The following is a 21,789-nucleotide window of genomic DNA, read 5'->3' as shown; positions in this document are numbered from 1 at the left end:
ATCACCCCAGCCGACTCACAGGTGAAGTGTCTTACGCTCTGTCCGCCAGAGGAAGCAGGATCTCCCAGTGGCCACACATTTTAATTCCACCTCCCATTCCCATTCTGATATGTCTATCCACGGCCTCCTCTACTGTAAAGATGAAACCACACTCAGGTTGGAGGAACAACACTTTATATTCCGTCTGGGTAGCCTCCAACCTGATGGCATGAACATTGACTTCTCAAACTTCCACTAATGCCCCACCCCCCCGTACCCCATCCGTTATTTATTTATATACACACGTTCTTTCTCTCTCTCTCTCCTTTTTCTCTCTCTGTCCCTCTCACTATACCCCTTGCCCATCCTCTTGGTTTTTCCCCCCTTCCCCTTTTCTTTCTCCCTAGGCCTCCTGTCCCATGATCCTCTCATATCCCTTTTGCCAATCAACTGTCCAGCTCTTGGCTCCATCCCTCCCCCTCCTGTCTTCTCCTATCATTTCGGATCTCCCCCTCCCACTCTCAAATCTCTTACTAGCTCTTCTTTCAGTTAGTCCTGACGAAGGGTCTCGGCCCAAAACGTCGACTGTACCTCTTCCTAGAGATGCTGCCTGACCTGCTACGTTCACCAGCAACTTTGATGTGTGTTGCTTGAATTTCCGGTATCTGTAGAGTTCCTCGTGTTTGCATATATAACTGAAGTCTAGTAAAACTTTGCTTTGGTGTCATTTAAAAAAAAAGAAATCCACCCGTCATCTCCCAGCCTCTGTCACTATTTCCATTGTTCTCTGTCACCTGGACCCACCTTTCACTTGTCATGTCTTGCCCCATCGCTTATCAAAACTTTGTTCTTTATTCCAAACTGCAGCATAAGGTCTTGTGTTAATTCACATTCATCCCCTCATGTGTTTTGTGGCCTTATCTGTGTTTTCCATTCTCTATTTAAATCAATATATGGCCAAGGTACAGAGACTTGTAAACATTCCAGGGATGTGGAGTAGGTTGTAGGAGACTGGGAGAAGGAAGGAAATATTTCCCACAGCTGTCTGTAAGGAGCTTGTACCATTCTCCCTATGACCTTGTGGGTTTCCTCCCACAGTCCAAAGACATACTGGTTGGTAGGTTAATTGGTCATTGTAAATTGTCCCGTGATTAGGCTTAGGGTTAAATCGGGGTTCCTGGGCAGAGCTGTTCGAAGGGCTGGAAGGGCCTACTCTGAACTGTATCTCAATAAAATAAGCAAATTCTTCCTGGGATGAAAGAATTTGTCTCTTCATAGGTAATATGGATTAAAAAAAAACTGTTGCTGTCACTACTGTGTTATTGTACCTGTATGTAATTTACAGAGGCCCGGCTGGAGAAGAACCCTGTGGCTACTTTTCTTTTGACAATAAAACATTTTTTACGAAGGCATCCCATCAATCAGGAGAACATGCTTCATTCCCATGGAGTGGCCACTTTAGGTGCCTTATTGCAAAAGGTAGGGTTGTGTCTTTTGTCGAATTTGCTAGTGGAAATTCTTTGTTTTTGGCATTGATGTGGTTACTGATTTAAATGAAGTATGTCATAGTACTCGAAAGTTGAAGAATGTGATGAGCAATATGCAGTCATATTCCACCAATGTATATTAAACAAGAATAAAGAACATTTCCATTCAACGTGCAATCATTTCATCTGAAAGAATGTTCACTTCTTTTAGTATCCATGTAAGTCAACATCTATGAGATTTACTCAGAAAGGTGCTGCCAGGGTAGCATTTCATCCTTGTTGATTAATTTGAATGTTGGAGCAGACTTGTGTGACTAAATGACTCTATATCTGTTCTTGGTTTGTATGCTCTTGTGAAGTATCAGTCATTTGCTGTCCTGCACATTCCAGGAGTGGTCAGCATAAGGCAGGAAAAGATTTATCCTAGGTCCTACTTTAAGAATGTATGAGAATTTTCCTTTCAGCTGAGGACTGCATGTTGTAGGAGTTAACATGATAGCCCAGTGAAAATAAACTTTCATTGAGCTATGCCAGAGTGGGAGAATGGACATTTACATCTTTAAGAAAAGTGCCAAGTGCAGATTAACATTAGGATGGATGTGATTAAGTTGGGGAGGGTGCTTAAAAAAAATATTTCATGGACTTGCCTGAACTGGAGGAGGAAAGGAAAGGTACGTCACATCTGGAGTTTCTCCGGTTAGCGGACGATTTCCCTCCGTGCCTCTCTGACGTAGTGGGGAATCACGTACGAGGCAAGTTACAGCAGTGGTTTGCCATTGCCTTCTGCTGGGTGAGTTTCCAAAGAGATCACCAGCTCAGAACCCAGCACGGATGGAAAGCGTTCAGGGGAGCCGGCTGGATTTAAACTGGGGACCTTTCTTCCCGCATTCCGGCACTGATGCCACTACGCCACCAGCCAGGTCGACTTTATTTATAAGGAGAGATCAGATTGGCTGGGACTTTTCCTGGAGCAAAGGAAGCTGAGGGGCCACCTTCTAGAAGTTTATTAAATTATGAGGGGCATATTTTCCGAGGGTAGGGGAGTCTAAAACTAGAGGCTATAGGTTTAAGGTGAAATGGAAGAAATTTAAAGGGACCCGAGGAACAATAGTGGTAGGTTTATGAAACGAGCTGCCAGAGAGAAATGATAGAGATGGGTACAATTATAACGTTTAAAAGCCATTTAACGGATACATGGATAGCAAAGAAATAGATAGATGGATATGGGCCAAACATGCTTATGGGATAGCTTCGATTGCTATCTTGGACAGCGTAGCTGAGATGGGCTGCAAATCCATCATGCTGAGCACTGGTGCCCCCCAGGACTTTGTGCTTAGTCCACTGCTGTTCATGCTGATGACTCACAACTGCACTGCCAGATCCAGCACAAACCACATCATCAATTTCACCGATGATACAACAGTGGTTGGCCTCATCAGCAACAATGGTGACTTGCTATACTGTGAGGAGGTAGAGAGGCTTCTCAAGTGGTGTGAGAACAGCAACCTGAATCGCAACATGAACAAGACAAAGGAGATGGTTGTGAACTTCAGGAAGATGCAAGTTGACCGCTTTCCATTGCACAGAGTGAAGACCACAAAGTTCCTTGGTGTGCACATCATGGATGATCTAGCCTGGATTCGCACACCATCTCATTAGTCAAGAAGGCACAGCAGCATCTACACTTTCTTAGGAGCCTGAGGCATGCAAGGCTCTTGTTCCTCATTCTAACAGCTTTCTACAGGAGCACTATTGGAGTGTTCTGTCCGGCTGCGTCATTGTGTGGTATGAAAGCTGCAAGGCATCAGACCACAAGACTCTACAGAGGATAGTAATCACCACTGAGAGGATCACTGGGGTATTTCTCCTCCCCTATTTGTGACATTTACCAGGAACATGATTAATGAAGGGCCCAAAGTGTTGTCGAGGATTCTTGCCACTCATCCCACAATCCTCTTGACCCACCACTGTCAGGAAGAAAGTATAGGAGCATCAGGACTAGGACTACCAGACTGGGTAACACTTTCTTCCTTCAGGCTAGGACAGTGAGCTGTTCACTGTTTACCTGTGCTGTGCACTGCATGCACTTTGAATTATATTTTATTAACTTATTTGTGATGATATTTAGTTTTATGTGCTGTGTGTGATGTGTTTTGTGAATGCAGTGTGGTCTGGAGGAGCATTGTTTCATTTGGTTGTAAACATGCACAGTCAGATGACGATGAACTTCAACTTTTTCCATGCTGTATGAGTCTAAGGAAGTTTGTGGTTTATTTAAAAACAGTTCATTAACTTGAATCTCTTAGGAAGGAAAGTTAGCATATATGCAACCACTACATATAGGTAAGTTAAGTCTGGGATGATACTTCCAGTTGGTAAAAGAACTAATTGAAATATCAGGCAGAGTATGCTGTTCATCTGGTCCAACTTGTTCCCCCATTCAATCGAATTGTGGCTCATCAGTATTTCATTTTTGTTTATAGTTTGAAATGTAACTATTTCCTGTGTTGTAAAATAGTGAAGCAACTGGCTGTTCTCTGATCACTTATGGGAACATGACATATCCATTATAATTGTATAGTAAACATGGAATTATATGGTATCTAACTTAGCATTGGCTCGGCTAATCTATGCCCAGTTTCTTCCCGCGCTCTTCACCTAACACTACCCTTCTATTCCTTTTTCCCCTTGTACTTATCCAAATATTCCTTATGCATAATTTCTGACACTTAGACAGACATGAACAAGCAGGGAATAGAGGAATACAGGCCAAGTGGAGGCACAGGTCTGGCCAAAGACCTCGTTCCTGTGCTGTACCTTGTTTGGCTACAATAAATGTAGACATGCTGATGAGCTGATTGCCATAGAAAGCTTTCAACATTTAATGGCTAGAAAAATGAATCAGAATTGTTTAGTGGTACTGGCATTGGATGCAATTCCTTGTGTTTCTAAATAAATACTCAAAAGTTAAACATTTAGATCTTCTATTTGATAAATGTTTTTGTTTTTGTCTGTAGAATTACCTTTTAAAAAGAAAGTCAACACCAGGCTTTGCTCAGATTTCATGATTGGTACAGTTTGTACTTAGAGCAAATCATATGATTACAGGATGAGTGAATGCAGGGAAATCAGTCTAGCTTTCGTACAAGATCTGGTTCCCCATTTGCTGCATAGAGCTAATCTCCAAGCTGCTAAACGTACAATTACATGAAACTAATGTGGATTTGATTGATCAGATTTGACTGCTGATTATTTTTCTCTTATTATTTCACACTGTTTTGCTCTGTATAATAACCTGATATATTATGTAACTTCTCATTTTACTTGCGATCAAGTTAAAAGCTTGTTTTAAATATCCTGTTTGATAGATGCCAAATAGTTTAGTGGATGTGAACATGTTGGTGGCTGTGCAGCTGCTAATTGAACAAGCAAACGTAGAAAAGAATACACAGCTCCTGCATCAGATGTATCAGTATCTGCTTTTTGACTTCCGAATCTGGAGCCGGGGAGACTTTCCATTTCGAATAGGCAAGTACATTTCCATCATAATGGATACAAGTCACTTACCATGCAGTTAAACATGGTGTCCTGTGCAGCCTCCTGTCCCAAATGGTGTCACAGCTAACGGAAGTACATCTGCAGAGTAAGCGGTTAAAGTACAGTGAGTTTGTGAAGAATAAATTCCCACTCTAGATGATGATGGCTAGATTTTCTTTTGTAGTTTTGGTAAAAGGAATACATGTTGGTCAAGTTAACAAGGATGACTCTTCTGCTGTTCTCTACAATACTTCCATCAGATGGAGTGACACAGTGGCATAGTGATTAGTGTAATGCTTTACAGTGCCAGTAGTTGGGGTTGAATTTCCGCCACCGTCTATAAGGGATTTGTAAGTTCTCCCTGTGATGGCGTGGGTTTCCGCCAGGTGTTTTGGTTTCCTCCCATATTCCAAAGGTGTACAGGTTAGTAAGTTATGGGCGTTCTAAGTTGGCAGCGGAAGTGGGCTTTCCCCAGCACATCCTGCGACCTTGTTCATTGTTGACATAAAAGACGCATTTCACTGTATGTTGCGATGTACATGTGACAAAGCTTTTAAATCTACCTCTGACTGCCTCATCAGAAAGTTAGTATCTTTAGAATGTCATCTTGACCATCGTACTCCAGTTTCCAGAATGGGCCTTGTGTCTTAATAATTCAGAATTGGATTCAAAAGTAGTCTCATACTATTCAAATGTAGAAAGGTGCTTCTTAATCTTACAGATCCAATCTGCAATTTTTAAATGTTTTCACTAGAGGGAGAGTTTTGAGCAAGGGGATTTGTACAAGATAAGAGGCCAGTCATTTCATACTGAGGTGCAAAGAATCAGGTTTGTTATCACTAACTTATGTCATGAATTGTGTTGTTTACTGGCAGCAGTACAGTGCAAGACATAAACATTACTAAAATTACAAAACTAATAGTGCAAAAGATGAATAATAAGGTAGTGTTTATGGATTCATAGCTGGCAAGAAGGAGCTGTTCTTAAAACATTGAGTACTGGTAGTGAGTCTGAGGTCAGATCATTAGAAATATTTAAGATAAATAAAAGATCATAAAGTTGAGCAATATGGGGAAACTGGCACAGAAGAGTTGAGGCCAGGAGAGTTCAGCCATGATGGTATTGCATGGAGAGGTTTGTTATCTCCTCCAGCTCATCCTACTTTCTGGTGTTCTTGTGTTTGAATAAGAATGGACTATATTTAGGTATTCACATATTAGATGTTCACTTATTAACTGAGTAGATATAGCTATGGGCTCTGAATTATGATTTGGGAGTCATTGCCAAAATTCTGATGAAAAACCAAACTGCAGATGTCTATGTGCACCAAGCACAAGGTTATTCTGGAAAGTGTCTGGAGCACAAATACTATCTGACTTGACCAAAGTTGTTTGCTGAGATATGTTCTGGTTGGCTGGCACAGAAAATACAAAATTTCACCCTGGCCTTCTGAAATTGGAATTAGATCACTTTTATTGAGGATGAAGGGTCATTTATCCCGGGTCGGTTGCCCAGTGTTCCATGCAATCATTTCTCAGTCAACTTTATGAAAGAATTATTATATTGATTCCATCCCCTTTGTTAGTCCATTCATTAATTCCCTTTCCATTTTAGATCCAGCTCCTTTTGATAGTTCCCAGTGAAATTGCTTCCACCACCCTCACAAACAGTGCATTCTCAATCATGATTCACCAAGTGAAAACATTCTACTTCATCTCGCTGTGGTATTTTTGGTGAAAACTAAATTTTGTGAAACTGAAGAACAACATAAGGGTTAACATAAGTCTTAAGGATTTCTCCCTGCTTTATGTCAATTGCTGCTTTAGCTGAGTCCTACGTAAGTCAAGTTAGTTTGAAGATGCATTCCTTAGACCAAATAGTCCAGGAGTCATTTTACCAAACCTTTGATAAGGGTTACTCCTCACTTATTGGCTAAATGTCTGAGCAGTATTATGTAAATAGGTATCCCTGGATGACCATTTCCATAAAGAGAATCGAGTTTTGTGATCTCCTGATTGTTCTAACAATCCTGTGGCATTATTGCAGTAGCCTTGTCAGAAAAGTCATAACATTGTCTTGTTTTAGGTCACATTCAGTATTTATCCACCATCATTAAGGACAACAGGAAACTGTTTAGGAAGAGATATGGGGTGCAGTTTTTACTTGATGCAATTCGTATGTGTTACAGGTATGTTCTGCTCCCTTTACAATTTTATTTGCAATTGTCATTTAGCAGACAGGTTATTTAACCTTTATGCAGCTCCTATGTAGTAAAAAACAAGTAAAAACAATGCACTGTTATTTTATTCTTGTTACCCTATTTTACTCTTTTTACTCTGTTTTTACTCTTTTTCAGCAGCTCAAATCAAGATAGTGACTTGTCAGCAGATGACATGAAGACAATTCGAGCTTCCCTCTATGGTCTAATTAAGTATTTCATCAGCAAAGGGATCTCGCAGGAAGAGCTCCAGAACATCATGGGATACATTGCTGCAGTTAATGACGAGGAACAGGTGAAATAGAATTTTGAACCTTTCCTTGTCTTTCCCACTCATTCATGTGTCATCTTTCATTTTCTCCAAGTTGTGGAAACAGCTGCATGACTTTGTGGAAGCCTTTAATGGAATCTATAAATAATTAAACCTTACAGCATTAAAGCAAGCTATTTGGCCCATAATGCATGTACAGGTATTTGCTAATTTTTTTCCCAATTATGGGATATGGATGTTGCTGGCAAAACCACTGAGGTGAGGCAATAAAAAAGCAACTACATCAATGTCTCTGGAGGCAGCTGTCTCTCAAGTGTTTATGCAATGCTATTTTGTCAGCTCCTATTAAATCTGGTACCATCACCCTTTGAGATGATACTTTTCGGGTACTCATAACACCAGATACATGAAGATTGAAGAGAATCCAGGACAGATTCACAAGAATAATTCCTGGGATATGAGGATATCCTAACTCAAGCATGTATAACTGTTAGATCTATATCTTTGGAGTTCAGAAGTATAGGGAGCGAACTAATGACGATATTTAAAGAAGAGATAGATATATTTTTTGAAAGATGAATATATGGATTCTGTCTAATCTGAGAACAGAGGAGGAGAAGATGGCGAAGTGACGGCAGCGCGCGCGGCCTCTCCGGTGATTGTTATCTGTTAAATAGGGGACCGTGCACAATTCTGATTTGATGGAGATGGACGTGAGAGTGCGGAGGAACATCTGGAAAACTTCTGAAATGCCCGCTTCCCTGCTGCTGCTACTGTGTGGTAACTGGAATCTTTGGAGCAGAAGGCCCCGAAATTCTCGGCTTTGCTTGTTTCAGCGGCCGGGGCGAGGTCGAAGGAGCTCAGCGGAAGATGGCGCTCGGGAGGCTGTATCGGAGGACTGGTCGGAGGCTCGAAGTTTTCGGACGGACAGACTCAGTGTCGGCTGTGGTCAGCTGCTTCCGAGGCATCGGCAAGTTGACGGTGCCTGGAGGTTTATGGCAGGGAGTTTCTCCCTTTTGCCACCTGCTATCGGAGACTCAGGAGTCGATCGACTCGGGGACTTTTGAGACTTTGTTTTTACCGTGCCCATGGTTTGTTCTTCATCAAATTATGGTATTGCTTTGCACTGCTGTAACTATATGTTATAATTATGTGGCTCTGTCAGTGTTAGTCTTTGGTTTGTCCTGTTTTCTGTGATATCACTCCGGAGAAACATTGTATCATTTCTTAATGCATGTATGCATTTCTAAATGACAATAAAAGAGGGCTGAGTGTTCTCATAATCTAACAGGAGCTGAAGCTTGGACAGATCATCTGTGATAGCATTGAATGACAGGGCAGATTTAATGGGCTTGGTGACCTTCTGCTAGCTTTTTTCTTGTGGGTTTGTATGTTACATGCTGTCAAATACAGTTCTGCTAATCCCATCTCATGATTTTTACTAATTATATATCTGTCATGGTTACAAATATTTTTGCCAATACTGGACTTTAAAGTTCTCTGTCCTTGTTTTCAAATCCTTCACCGTGTAATCCGCGCTGACTCTATAACCATACTCTGTAACCTGAGAACCTATAACCTGATGTTACGGTGCTCCCTCAATTCTAACCTCCTGTATACATTTTGATTTCCTTAAGACTTTCAAGAATGATTTGCCTAAACCTCTCCAACACTACCTTTGTGCATTTTTAAGATGTTCTATAAACTCTTTGACCAAGGTTTAACTGCTCTTTTCATATCTTTACTATGACATTCTGTGAACTTGCGTCAGATGCAGTTAGTCACGGACGACTACAGCACTGAAACAGACCCTTTGGCCCATCTAATCTGTGCCAAACTGTTATTCTGCTTAGTCTCATTGACCTGCACCTGGACCATAGCCCTTCATACCCTTCTCATCCGTGTACTGTTGGCAGCTCATTCCACTCTCTCAGCACCCTCTGAATGAAGAAGTTCCCCATCACATTCCCCTTAAATATTTCACCTTTTGCCCTTAACTCATGACCTCTCACCTGATTTCAGTGGATAAATCCTGCTTATATTTATCTTATCTATACTCGTCATAATTTTGTATACCTCTATCAAATCTCCCCTCATCCTTTTTCATTCCAGGGAATAACGTCCTAACCTATTCAACCATTCCCTGTTACTCAGGTCCTCAAGTCCCAGCAACTTCATTGTAAATTTTCTCTGTACTCTTTCAATGTCATTGATATTGCTGATATCAGTTTTTTTAACAAATTATTTGTTGAATTAATAAGGTTTTTTAGCAAGACTAAAATTATAGTTCCTAACATTTTTAGCTCATATTTTCACAATATGTGGATTTGTCTCCACCTGTTGGGCAAAGCAGTGCAGCAGTTACATAATGGTTTATCACCATTTCATTTTTCATTGGCTAGTGTTAGCACATGACACACCTGCTGAGATGGTGTATCTTTTAATTGGCCCTTAGCTTATTGCAAGAATTTGCCTTTACATATGAAAGTGTCAGTCCCTGCAAAAATCGCCCTCTTGTCTTTATCTTGAGTCTCTTCTCTTTAATTTCATGTGTTCTGAACCTGTTTTTTTTTATTTAAACTTTAAAATCAACTATTGTTTTCATTCACTATTGGACTCCTAAAAGAACCTAAGGATCAAAAAATCACCAGATCCCACAATATCTTTAACACAAAATAATCTGCAGATGCTGTGATCAAAGCAACACTTTCGGTACGCTGGATGAACTCAGCAGGTCAGGCAGCATCAGTTAGAAACGATGAGTTGACGTTTCGGGCCAGAACCCTTCGTCAGGACTGAAGAATGAAAGATGGGGAAGGATTTGAAGAATGCTTCTAGTTTCAGTTGAAAGACCAGTAATGTGAAAGACAAAGGGGTGGGGGAGGGGAAGCATTGACATCATAGCCCTGAAAACAATGGGTAGTAGGAGGAGGAGGCGGAACCATGAGGGAGTTGGGGGAGGAGGTAGAGTGAAATAGGGATAGAGGAAGGGAGGGGGAGGGAATTACCAGAAGTTGGAGAATTCTATGTTCATATCAAGGGGCTGGAGACTACCTAGACGGTATATGAGGTGTTGCTCCTCCAACCTGAGTTTAGCCTCATCATGGCAGTAGAGGAGGCCATGTATGGACGTATCCGAATGGGAAGCAGTGTTGAAGTGGGTGGCTACCGGGAGATCCTGTCTGTTGTGGCGGACGGAGTGGAGGTGCTCGATGAAGTGGTCCCCCAATCTGCGTCGGGTTTCACCGATGTAGGGGAGACCGCACTGGGAGCACCGGATGCAATAGATGACCCCAACAGACTCACAAGTGAAGTGTTGTCTCACCTGGAAGGACTGTTTGGGGCCCTGAATGGTTGCAAGAGATATTCCATCCAACACTGAAAGTGTTGTTTTGATCACAGCATCTGCAGATTATTTTGTGTTTACGATTCGTTACTCCGCTGCGAAGTCTCTTCGAAGTATGCCTACCCTGAAGAAATTTAAATCCTCTCTTCTATGGGAGTTCAGTGAGACCCTCTCTCATTGCTCCCCCTCTGTGATCTCCGCCTCTGTCCGACTCTTCGACCACATCCTGACTCAGACCCGCTACCACAGCCACGTCTCCTTCCTGGGAACGTGTCTCCACCGCCATCTGTTACCGCAGGGATTCCAGCTACAGTTCCAGGCTTCCCAGTTTGGGCCCAGCGAGGATCCCAGGTACCTCCATTTCATTGACTGCTGCTCCTGCTGGATTCTCTGCGCCACGCTCACTGCCTTGCGAAGGTACCTAAGGGCCCTGTCCCTCTCCCTGCCACCACTCCGGGCCTCGCTGTCCACCATCTGCCATGGACCTCTCCTACACTTCATTCTCCGCCAGATTCACGCCTCCAACCGCCGTTTCTTCTCCTTCCTGGCGTCCAGGAAGGACAACAAGCTCGCCTGCCTGAAGCCCACGACAACTACCGGCTCCAGCCTGGACCCACGATCACTCGGACCTGGACTTCTCAGGCCTTCAGCAGGCTGAAGACCCATCCGCCTCTGATTCTGACCCTGACAGGAACCACCGCCTCCTGAAAAGAGGAACCAGCCCCCGGCGAGCCATGGACTCACTCACCTCCGACCTCAGTTCTGGGGCCCTGCAGGCTACAGGCTCTGTCACCTCCAGCTCCGAATCCAGCTCGGACCGAGATCCCGACACTCTCCAAACTGGAACCGCTCCTACTGCCGCTGGGTCCCACCACCCACCTTATTCCCCCACTACCCTCTTTCCTCACCGCGACTCCCAAAACTTCCCTCTACCCCTCAATGCCCCTCCATTTCTCTGATTCCTCATCCTCCCCTAACCCCGCTCTCCCTGAACATCTTAACCCCCCTCTCCCTCCTGATACCTCCCACTCTTCACCATCCTCCGACCCCAGCCCCAACACTTGCCATGTCTTCACCATCCCCTCTGATCTTCCCCTCTCTGAGGCAGAACGTCCTGTCCTTGGCAAGGGCCTCACTTTTGTCCCCCTCCATCCACACCTCAGTGAGTTCCGTGCCCGCCATGACACTGAACTCTTCTTCCATCGCCTACGTCTCCGAGCCTACTTCTTTGGCAAGGATTCCCCTCTCGCTACAGATGACCCCTTCTCCCGTCTTCAACCCTCCTCCTCCTCCTCCTCCTCCTAGACACCCCGCCTGGGCCTTCTACCTGTACTCGATGTCTTCGTCTCCAACTATCGCCAAGACATCAACCGTCTGAACTTCACCACTCATCTCTCCTGTTTCAACCTCACTCCCTCTGAACGCACTGCCCTCCACTCTCTCCGCACTAATCCCAACCTCACCATCAAACCTGCTGACAAAGGTGGTGCCGTAGTAGTCTGGCGGATGGACCTCTACCTCACTGAGGCAAAACGGCAGCTCTCTGACACCTCCTCTTATTTACCACTGGAACAGGATCCCACCAAAAAACATCAAACCATTGTCTCCCGCACCATCACCGCCCTTATCAACTCCGGAGACCTTCTTTTCTCAGCCGCTAAGTTCACTATTCCCACACCCCATACCACTCGGTTTTTCCTCCTCCCAAAGATACACAAGCCCGACTGTCCCTGTAGACCCGTAGTTTCTGTCTGCTCCTGTCCCACGGAACTTGTATCTGCCTACCTGGACTCCATTTTGTCACCCATAGTTCAGTCCCTCCCCACCTACATCCAGGATGCATCCCATGCCCTCCACCTCTTCAATAACTTCCAATTCCCCGGTCACAACCGCTACATTTTTACTATGGATGTCCAATCCTTAAACACCTCCATTCCCCATCAAGAAGGCCTCAAAGCCCTCCGCTACTTCCTGGATAATAGACCTCACCAGTTCCCCACCACCACTACCTTCCTCCGGTTGGCGGAACTGGTTCTCATACTTAATAACTTCTCTTTTGGCTCTTCCCACTTTCTTCAGACGAAGGGTGTAGCTATGGGAACTCACATGGGACCCAGCTACGCCTGCCTCTTCGTTGGTTATGTGGAACAGTCTGTGCTCCAAACCTATTCTGGTACTACTCCCCAACTTTTCCTTCGGTACATTGACGACTACATTGGTGCTGCTTCCTGCACCCATGCTGAGCTCGTCAATTTCATCGACTTTACTTCAAACTTCCACCCAACCCTCAAATTCACTTGCTCTATCTCGGTCACTTCTCTCCCCTTTCTGGATGTCTCGGTCTCCATCTCTGGAGACAAACTGTCCACTGACATCTTCTACAAGCCCACTGACTCTCATAACTACCTCGACTATACCTCTTCCCACCCCACCACATGCAAAAATGCCATTCCCTATTCCCAGTTCCTCCGTCTCCGCCGCATCTGCTCCGAGGATGAGGCTTTCCGTTCCAGGACATCTCAAATGTCCTTTTTTTTTAAGGATCGTGGTTTCCCATCTACCGTCATCAATGATGCCCTCACCCACATCTCCTCCATTTCCCGCACTTCAGCCCTCACCCCATCCTCCCGCAACCACAACAGGGACAGAGTTCCCCTTGTCCTCACCTACCACCCTACCAGCCTCCGGATTCAGCACATTATCCTCCGCAACTCTGCCACCTTCAACAGGACCCCACCACTAAGCATATCTTTCCCTCTCCACCCCTCTCCGCTTTCCACAGGGATCGGTCCCTCCGCGACTCCCTTATCCGCAGGTCCATCCCCACGGATCTCCCACCTGGCACTTATCCCTGTAGGCGTAAGTGCTGCACCTGTCCCTACACCTCATCTCTCACCACCATTCAGGGCCCCAAACAGTCCTTCCAGGTGAGACAACACTTCACTTGTGAGTCTGTTGGGGTCATCTATTGCATCCGGTGCTCCCAGTGCGGCCTCCTCTACATCGGTGAAACCCGATGCAGATGGGGGACCGCTTCGTCAAGCACCTCCACTCCGTCCGCCACAACAGACAGGATCTCCCGGTAGCCACCCACTTCAACTCTGCTTCCCATTCCCATTCAGATATGTCCATACATGGCCTCCTCTATTGCCATGATGAGGCTAAACTCAGGTTGGAGGAGCAACACCTCATATACTGTCTAGGTAGTCTCCAGCCCCTTGGTATGAACATAGAATTCTCCAATTTCTGGTAATTCCCTCCCCCTCCCTTCCTCTATCCCTATTTCACTCTACCTCCTCCCCCAGCTCCCTCATGGTTCCGCCTCCTCCTCCTACTACCCATTGTTTTCAGGGCTATGATGTCAATGCTTCCCCTTCCCCCACCCCTTTGTCTTTCAAATTACTGGTCTTTCAACTGAAGCTACAAGCATTCTTCAAATCCTTCCCCATCTTTCATTCTTCAATCCTGATGAAGGGTTCCGGCCCGAAACGTCAACTCATCGTTTCTAACTGATGCTGCCCGACCTGCTGAGTTCATCCAGCGTACTGAAAGTGTTCCCACAATATCTTTGCTGTTTTGGAATGTTTTGTTATGTTAACATGGTATGTAACTACATATTACAAGTGAAAAATGCCTCTATTATATCTTAACGTAACCGAAGTCTCTCGAATCTGGAGCCATTCTACAAACGTTTGTGATTAATCATCTCTGGTAGTTCTTCAAGGCCTCAGCATCTTTTCTGAAGTGGTACATCATGGAGCATGGAAATGAGCCCTTTAGTCCAGCTGGTCCATACCAACCAAACTGCCCCATCTGAGCTAGTTCCATTTGCTGCTTTTGGCCCATAATCTTCTAAACCTTTCCAAGTAATGTACCTGACCAACTGTTTTTGAATAGTTGTTGCTGAATAGGCTTCCTCTGGCAGCCTATTACACATAGAAAAACTTGCCCCTGAAGTTCCTATGAAATCTCTCCCCGCTCTCCTTAAACCTATGCCCTTAGTTTCTTGATTCTCCAACCATGGGAAAAAGACTGAGTACATTTATATACCTCTAAGACCAGCTCTGTGGTCTGTTCACTAAGGAATGAAATCCTAGTTTGTGCCTCTCATTCAAGTCCTGGGTGCATCCTTAAATCTTTTCTGCCCTCTTTCCAGTTTAATAACACCTTTCATTTAGCAGAGCAACCAAAACTGGGCACAGTATCCCAGGTGCAGACACACCAACAGTACCTCAGCATGACCTCCCAACATACGTACTCAGTGCCCTGCCTGATGAAGGTCAGCATGCCCAAAGCCACCCTCAGCACCCTTTCTTTCAGTGACTCTGCTTTCAGGGAACCATGTAATTGTACTCCAGGGTCCCTCTGTTATCACTACCCTGTTAATGAATCTTGTTTTATGTAAACGGCTGAGTGCATTTCTTCATTGCAACAGCAACTACACATGAAAAGGAAGAAGTTACATAAATGCAAATATTTCTTTAAAAAGGAAAACACACTTAACATAGGAATAAGTGTATAACAATTTTTTGTGATGCAATATTCTTATTGGCCTGATTCATATGAAAGTGTCATGTACATTTTGTTCCTGAAATCCAGTGAAACAAATGATAAATTCATTGAAGTGACCACTCTGCTGTTATAAATTGAATTGGAATACTAGCCAGCACCTAATTCCTGATTCTCGTTTTAAACCCATTTTTTTTTCTTTTTGTGTCCATCTTGCAGCTTACTGGGATCTTGGAAGTCCTGCTGAATCTTCTTCAGACAAGTACTGCTCGGGACCAGTTGTACTTGCTGCTCTTTGAACCGGGCCATGCTGACTTACTGTATGCACTGCTGCTGAGCAACAAATACTCTGACAAGCTGCGGGAGCTTGTTTTTAAGGTATCAAGGATGTCACTTGGGTGCTGAGGTTGTTGCTCCACCATTCTCGGTTTAAGCTTCATGGTGTCATATGAATTTTTTGTGGAAAAAGATGATAACATAAGTTATCGTGATGTTGATTTGTTTTATTTAAATTATTTTGCTTGTGATTCAGTAAGCATTTTAAACTGCATTTATAAAGAACCCCCGCTCTCTCCATTGTATTAGAAGTTCCCTATTCTGAGCACTTGGCAAGGCTTGCTTGTGGTGGAAAACATGGAGATTTAAAACAAATTACTTCTGAGGGTCTATTTTGCTAAAATGGAAAATGAACAATTTTAGAATGTGCTGAAGCCATTTGGTTGAGCGAGATATTAATTGGGATTAAAGCTCATGGAGTTGAAGGCAAATTATTAATCTGATTAATGGATTAGTTATGTAGTAGAAAGGAGAAAGTGAGGACTATAGGTATTAGCCCCATTTAGAAAATGCTTTAGGTATTTCAAAAGCTTCTGTGCTGGAGCTTCAATGCATTGGTATAATTAGGAGTATCAAAATAGGTAATGATAAGCAGGGCCTATCAGAAGGGGAAAAAAACATAAGAGAATACTTCTGATGTAACCACTAAATGGGCCACATGTGGACATCTTATTGATAGAGTTAAGTTCAATGAATGCCCTGGTTAGGCCAAAAGGTTATTAAAATCTAACTTTCATAATTGCTTTGTCACTTTGATTAAAACAGGTAAATATACTTTTTGCAAAGAATTAATATGGCACATTCCTTTCCAGGTGGAGATCCTTTGTCAGGTTGTAAGTTTTACCCATTGTAATGAATTGTAATGCTATAAATAAATAGCATAAATATTTTGGGATGAACATTGAACTAATACTTATATTTTCCATTCCTCAGATATTTGAGAAGATGCTGAAGTGTGATAAGGTCTACGAACGGAACAAACAACGCATCAGACTGAAGGACGTCGGCTATTCAGGTCTCATCATGCTGCTGAGTGATATCACTATTACGACGTCTCTAGTCAAGAATCTCTTGCATCAAGTACTACAAACAGGTAAGTCTATTTCTGTGGAGCAAAACCTGCTGAAAATGCACAAATTGCCTAATTGATTGTCAGCGTGACACAGCTAGATACTGACTTATTGTGATATTTTATGTTTTGAGAAACTGAACAAGCCATTGATTGTCAATAAAGTATCCACTATAAAATTTCTGCTTCCAGAAAGAATTGCCAAGCATGTAATAGACAGGTAATCATGCAAAAACTGGAAAAGGCAAGCTACTCCCAAGAAGTAGTTTGAGGGATACCTTTTTCATCCCTAGCACTACCAATAAATCATAGTCAATTGGATAATGAGTTTAGGCCTGGTGTAGATGGTCTTCCCCCTTGAAGCTGTTCAAATTCTCTGAAGCTGTTGGTTACCACACTGATATCTTCTTACATCCCATGTATGAAGTTCCTTTTTTTTTTCTAAAGGTCAGAAGGACTGGTAGGTAGAAAGCCCTGTTTCTGAGCTGTCTGTCTCTGACTCTATGATAAAAGAAGTTGTAGATTTGTTGAGTGTTTTCCCATTTAGCATCCACAACTCCCTTAGTCAGCTGGATGCTGTGTAACTGCTTTTAACTGTTTGTAAGCATAGGTATGAATTAATAGTGCATCCATTTCAGGAAGGGAAGGATTGCTAGTGCTGCTCCCAGGGGGTTTAAACTAGATTTTCAGGGGGAGGGGAACCAGAGTGTTAGAGCAGATAGTGAGGTGGAGGAGGATAAAGGTCATGCGCGAACTGCAAATATAGTGCATGGAGTAAAGCCAGATCTAACATATAAAGAGGCTTTGAGGAAAGAGAAGCAGAATAAAGGGTGTAAAGGTAGTAAGGTAGAAGGGCTAAAGTGCGTGTACCTCAATGCAAGAAGCATCAGGAACAAAGGTGATGAACTGAGAGCTTAGATACATACATGGAATTATGATGTAGTGGCCATTACAGAGACTTGGCTGACACCAGGGCAGGAGTGGATTCTCAGTATTCCTAGATTGCTTCAAAAGGGATAGCGGGGGGGAAGAGGAGGAGAGGTGGCATTACTGGTCAGGGATACTATTACAGCTACAGAAAGGGTGTGTAATGTAGCAGGATCCTCTTTTGAGTCAGTATGAGTAGAAGTCAGGAACAGGAAGGGAGTATTCTATAGGCCCCCTGGTAGCATCAGAGATACCGAGGAGCAGATTGGGAGGCAGTTTTTTGGAAAAGGTGCAAAAGTAACAGGGTTGTTATCATGGGTGACTTTAACTTCCCTAATATTGATTGGCACCTGATTAGTTCCAATGGTTCAGACGGGGCAGAGTTTGTTAAGTGTGTCCAGGACGGCTTTCTGTCACGGTATGTTGACAGGCCGACGGGGGAATGCCATACTAGATCTAGTATTAGGTAACGAACCGGCTCAGGTCACTGATCTCTCAGTGGGTGAGCATCTGGGGGACAGTGACCACCGCTCCCTGGCCTTTAGCATTATCGTGGAAAAGGATAGAATCAGAGAGCACAGGAAAATTTTTAATTGGGGAAGGACAAGTTGTGAGGCTATAAGGCTAGAACTTGCAGCTGTGAAGTGGAATGATGTTTTTGCAAGGAAATGAACCATGGACATGTGGTTGATGTTTAGGGATCTCTTGCTGGATTTTAAGGATAAATTTGTCCCGGTGAGGAAGATAAGGAATGGTAGGATGAAGGAACCATGGGTGACTAGTGAGGTGGAAAATCTAGTCAGGTGGAAGAAGGCAGCATACATGAGGTTTAGGAAGCAAGGATCAGATGGGTCTATTGAGGAATATAGGGAAGCAAGAAAGGAGTTTAGGAAGGGGCTGAGGAGAGCAAGAAGGGGACATGAGAAGGCCTTAGTGAGTAGGGTAAAGGAAAACCCCAAGGCATTCTTCAATTATGTGAAGAACAAAATGATGACAGGAGTGAAGGTAGGACCAATTAGAGATAAAGGTGGGAAGATGTGCCTGGAGGCTGTGGAAGTGAGCGAGGTCCTCAATGAATACTTCTCTTCAGTATTCACCAATGAGAGGGAACTTGATGAAGGTGAGTACGATATGAGTGAGGTTGATGTTCTGGAGCATGTTGATATTAAAGCAGAGGTGGTGTTGGAGTTGCTAAAATACGTTAGGATGGATAGGTCCCTGGGGCCTGATGGAATATTCCCCAGGCTGCTCCATGAGGCGAGGGAAGAGATTGCTGAGCCTCTGGCTAGGAACTTCATGTACTCGTTGTCCACGAGAATGGTACCAGAGGACTGGAGGGAGGCGAATGTTGTCCCCTTTTTCAAAAAAGGTAGTCGGGATAGTCCGGGTAATTATAACCAGTGAGCCTTACGTCTGTGGTGGGAAAGCTGTTGGAAAAGATTCTTAGAGATAGGATCTATGGGCATTTGGAGAATCATGGTCTGATCAGGGACAGTCAGCATGGCTTTGTGAAGGGCAGATCATATCTAACAAACCTGATAGAGTTCTTTGAGGAGGTGACCAGGCATATAGATGAGGGTAGTGCAGTGGATGTGATCTATATGGATTTTAGTAAGGCATTTGACAAGGTTCCACATGGTAGGCTTATTCAGAAAGTCAGAAGGCATGGGATCCAGGGAAGTTTGGCCAGGTGGATTCAGAATTGGCTTGCCTGCAGAAGGCAGAGGGTCGTGGTGGAGGGAGTACATTCAGATTGGAGGATTGTGACTAGTGGTGTCACACAAGGATCTGTTCTGGGACTTCTACTTTTTGTGATTTTTATTAACGACCTGGATGTGGGGGTAGAAGGGTGGGTTGGCAAGTTTGCAGAGAACACAAAGGTTGGTGGTGTTGTGGATAGTGTAGAGTATTATTGAAGATTGCAGAGAAACATTGATAGGGTGCAGAAGTGGGCTGAGAAGTGGCAGATGGAGTTCAACCCGGAGAAGTGTGAGGTGGTACACTTTGGAAGGACAAACTCCAAAGCAGAGTACAAAGTAAATGGCAGGATACTTGGTAGTGTGGAGGAGCAGAGGGATCTGGGGGTACATGTCCATAGATCCCTGAAAGTTGCCTCACAGGTCGGTAGGGTAGTTAAGAAAGCTTATGAGGTGTTAGCTTTCATAAGTTGAGGGATAGATTTAAGAGTCGCAGGGTAATGATGCAGCTCTATAAAACTCTGGTTAGGCCACACTTGGAGTACTGTGTCCAGTTCTGGTCGCCCCACTGTAGGAAGGATGTGGAAGCATTGGAAAGGGTACAGAGGAGACTTACCAGGATGCTGCCTGGTTTAGAGAGTATGGATTACGTCAGAGGTTAAGTGAGTTAGGGCTTTACTCTTTGGAGAGAAGGAGGTTGAGGGGAGACATGATAGAGGTATACAAGATATGAAGAGGAATAGATAGACTGGCTAGCCAGCACCTCTTCCCCAGGGCACCACTGCTCAATACAAGAGGACATGGCTTTAAGGCAAGGTGTGGGAAGTTCAAGGGGGATATTAGGGGAAGGTTTTTTACTCAGAGAATGGTTGGTATGTGGAATGCACTGCCTGAGTCAGTGGTGGAGGCAGATACACTAGTGAAATTTAAGAGACTACTAGACAGGTATATGGAGGAATTTAAGGTGGGGGGGGGGGTCATATAGGAGGTAGGGTTTAAGGGCCGGCACAACATTGTGGGTTGAAGGGCCTGTACTGTGCTGTACTATTCTATGTTCTAATTCCCTTGTTCTTCAGTGCTTCCTATGTTACTGACCACTGTGTGTATTTCCATTAGCACAATCTGGTTTATATTGTTTATCTTCTCATTTGACCATTATAAGACCATAAGACATAGGAGCAGAATTAGGCCATTTGGACCACGGAATCTGCTCTGCCATTCAATCATGGCAGATCCTTTTTTTCCATCCTCAGCCGCTCTCCCCGGCCTTCTCCCTGTAGCCTTTGCTGTTGTGTCCAATCAGGAATGTATCAAGCTCTGCCTTAAGTACACCCAATGACCTGACCTCCACAGCTGCCTGTGGTAACAAATTCACTACAAATTTGGTTATACAAATTTTGATCATGAGTCTGGGCATAATTTTTGCTACCTATGTAACTCAGTAAACAAGTGACAGAAACTGGCCAAATCATCCTCAAGGCATTTTCATGTATTTTTTTGACCTTCCAAGAAACATTTGCTTCTCTGTAGCTAAATACACATTCATAATGGTGACAAGCTCCAAAGCAATACAATAGTGTGCTCTCTTCTATCTTTTTCAGATTCTGTGGTGAATTATAAAGACTTGATGGCTGTGGTGCATCTAGTGCATAAAGCAGGAATTAATGTGCGACTTGCTGTTTGCAGAAAGGTCAGTCCACTTGCTTATTTTGTGAATGAGATTTCTTTGGAACTTAATTAAAAAAAATAACTGCTTCCATCACCGAATAGAGAAAAAAGCCACATTACCTTTTATCTATGAAGAATATCTTGGCAGTAGAAGAATGAAGCAAAGTGAGGGACTGAACACTTAGTTAAAATAGTCAACTGTATATTCATTTTCATAGATGCTGCCATACCTACTGAGTTCCTTCAGCATTTTGTGTGGGTGTCCCTTTGGGTTTCCAGCTTCTGCAGAATTTCTCATGACTATGATTTTTTTTTTAATGACTTTTTTCTCTATTACTGGTTTTGTCTCCACTGTTGGCAGCTATCCCTTGCTTTTGCTTTGATGGGAATAGAGATGGGAGTATTTGTCCTACTTTGCTAGTTGCCTTGGAAATGTGTGACAATTATGCCTGTGTGTTTTGTGAGAGAAAACTGTTGCTGCACAGTGATAGGTGAATTTTACAGGTGAAAACTTTGAAGGACAGAATGAAGTACCAAAGGGATCCTTTCCTTTACTCATTGATGCACAAATTGCGAACTGTGGAACTGCCGTTTGAGTAAACTGCAAAATTCTACAATAAGGCTAAACATCTTGTGCCCAAAGGCATCAATTATTATCTGATGTATCCATACTATCCTTTGGCCTTAACAGTCATAAATTTAAAGATATTGATTGCACCACTTCAACAGTAAACCCGACTGTCTT

General features: G+C 43.6%; 1 protein-coding gene across 4 annotated transcripts in view; it reads left to right on the top strand.

The window, feature by feature from the left end:
• The window catches only part of nbeal1 (neurobeachin-like 1), a 273,495-nt gene that overhangs the window by 146,999 nt on the left and 104,707 nt on the right, over nt 1-21,789 (top strand). For 3 of the 4 annotated variants that reach the window (XM_072261344.1, XM_072261342.1, XM_072261345.1), the window contains 7 exons: nt 1,325-1,458; nt 4,835-4,994; nt 7,089-7,191; nt 7,360-7,516; nt 15,567-15,725; nt 16,617-16,776; nt 20,978-21,066. In XM_072261344.1, the coding sequence (XP_072117445.1) occupies nt 1,325-1,458; nt 4,835-4,994; nt 7,089-7,191; nt 7,360-7,516; nt 15,567-15,725; nt 16,617-16,776; nt 20,978-21,066 (962 nt within the window). The remainder of the gene's footprint in view (nt 1-1,324; nt 1,459-4,834; nt 4,995-7,088; nt 7,192-7,359; nt 7,517-15,566; nt 15,726-16,616; nt 16,777-20,977; nt 21,067-21,789) is intronic. The other variant, XM_072261343.1, reaches the window with a different exon arrangement.

Source organism: Mobula birostris, chromosome 6 (assembly GCF_030028105.1).
Source record: "Mobula birostris isolate sMobBir1 chromosome 6, sMobBir1.hap1, whole genome shotgun sequence".
In the NCBI taxonomy this organism is placed as follows: Eukaryota; Metazoa; Chordata; class Chondrichthyes; order Myliobatiformes; family Myliobatidae; genus Mobula; species Mobula birostris.
This window is presented reverse-complemented; position numbering and strand designations above follow the sequence as displayed.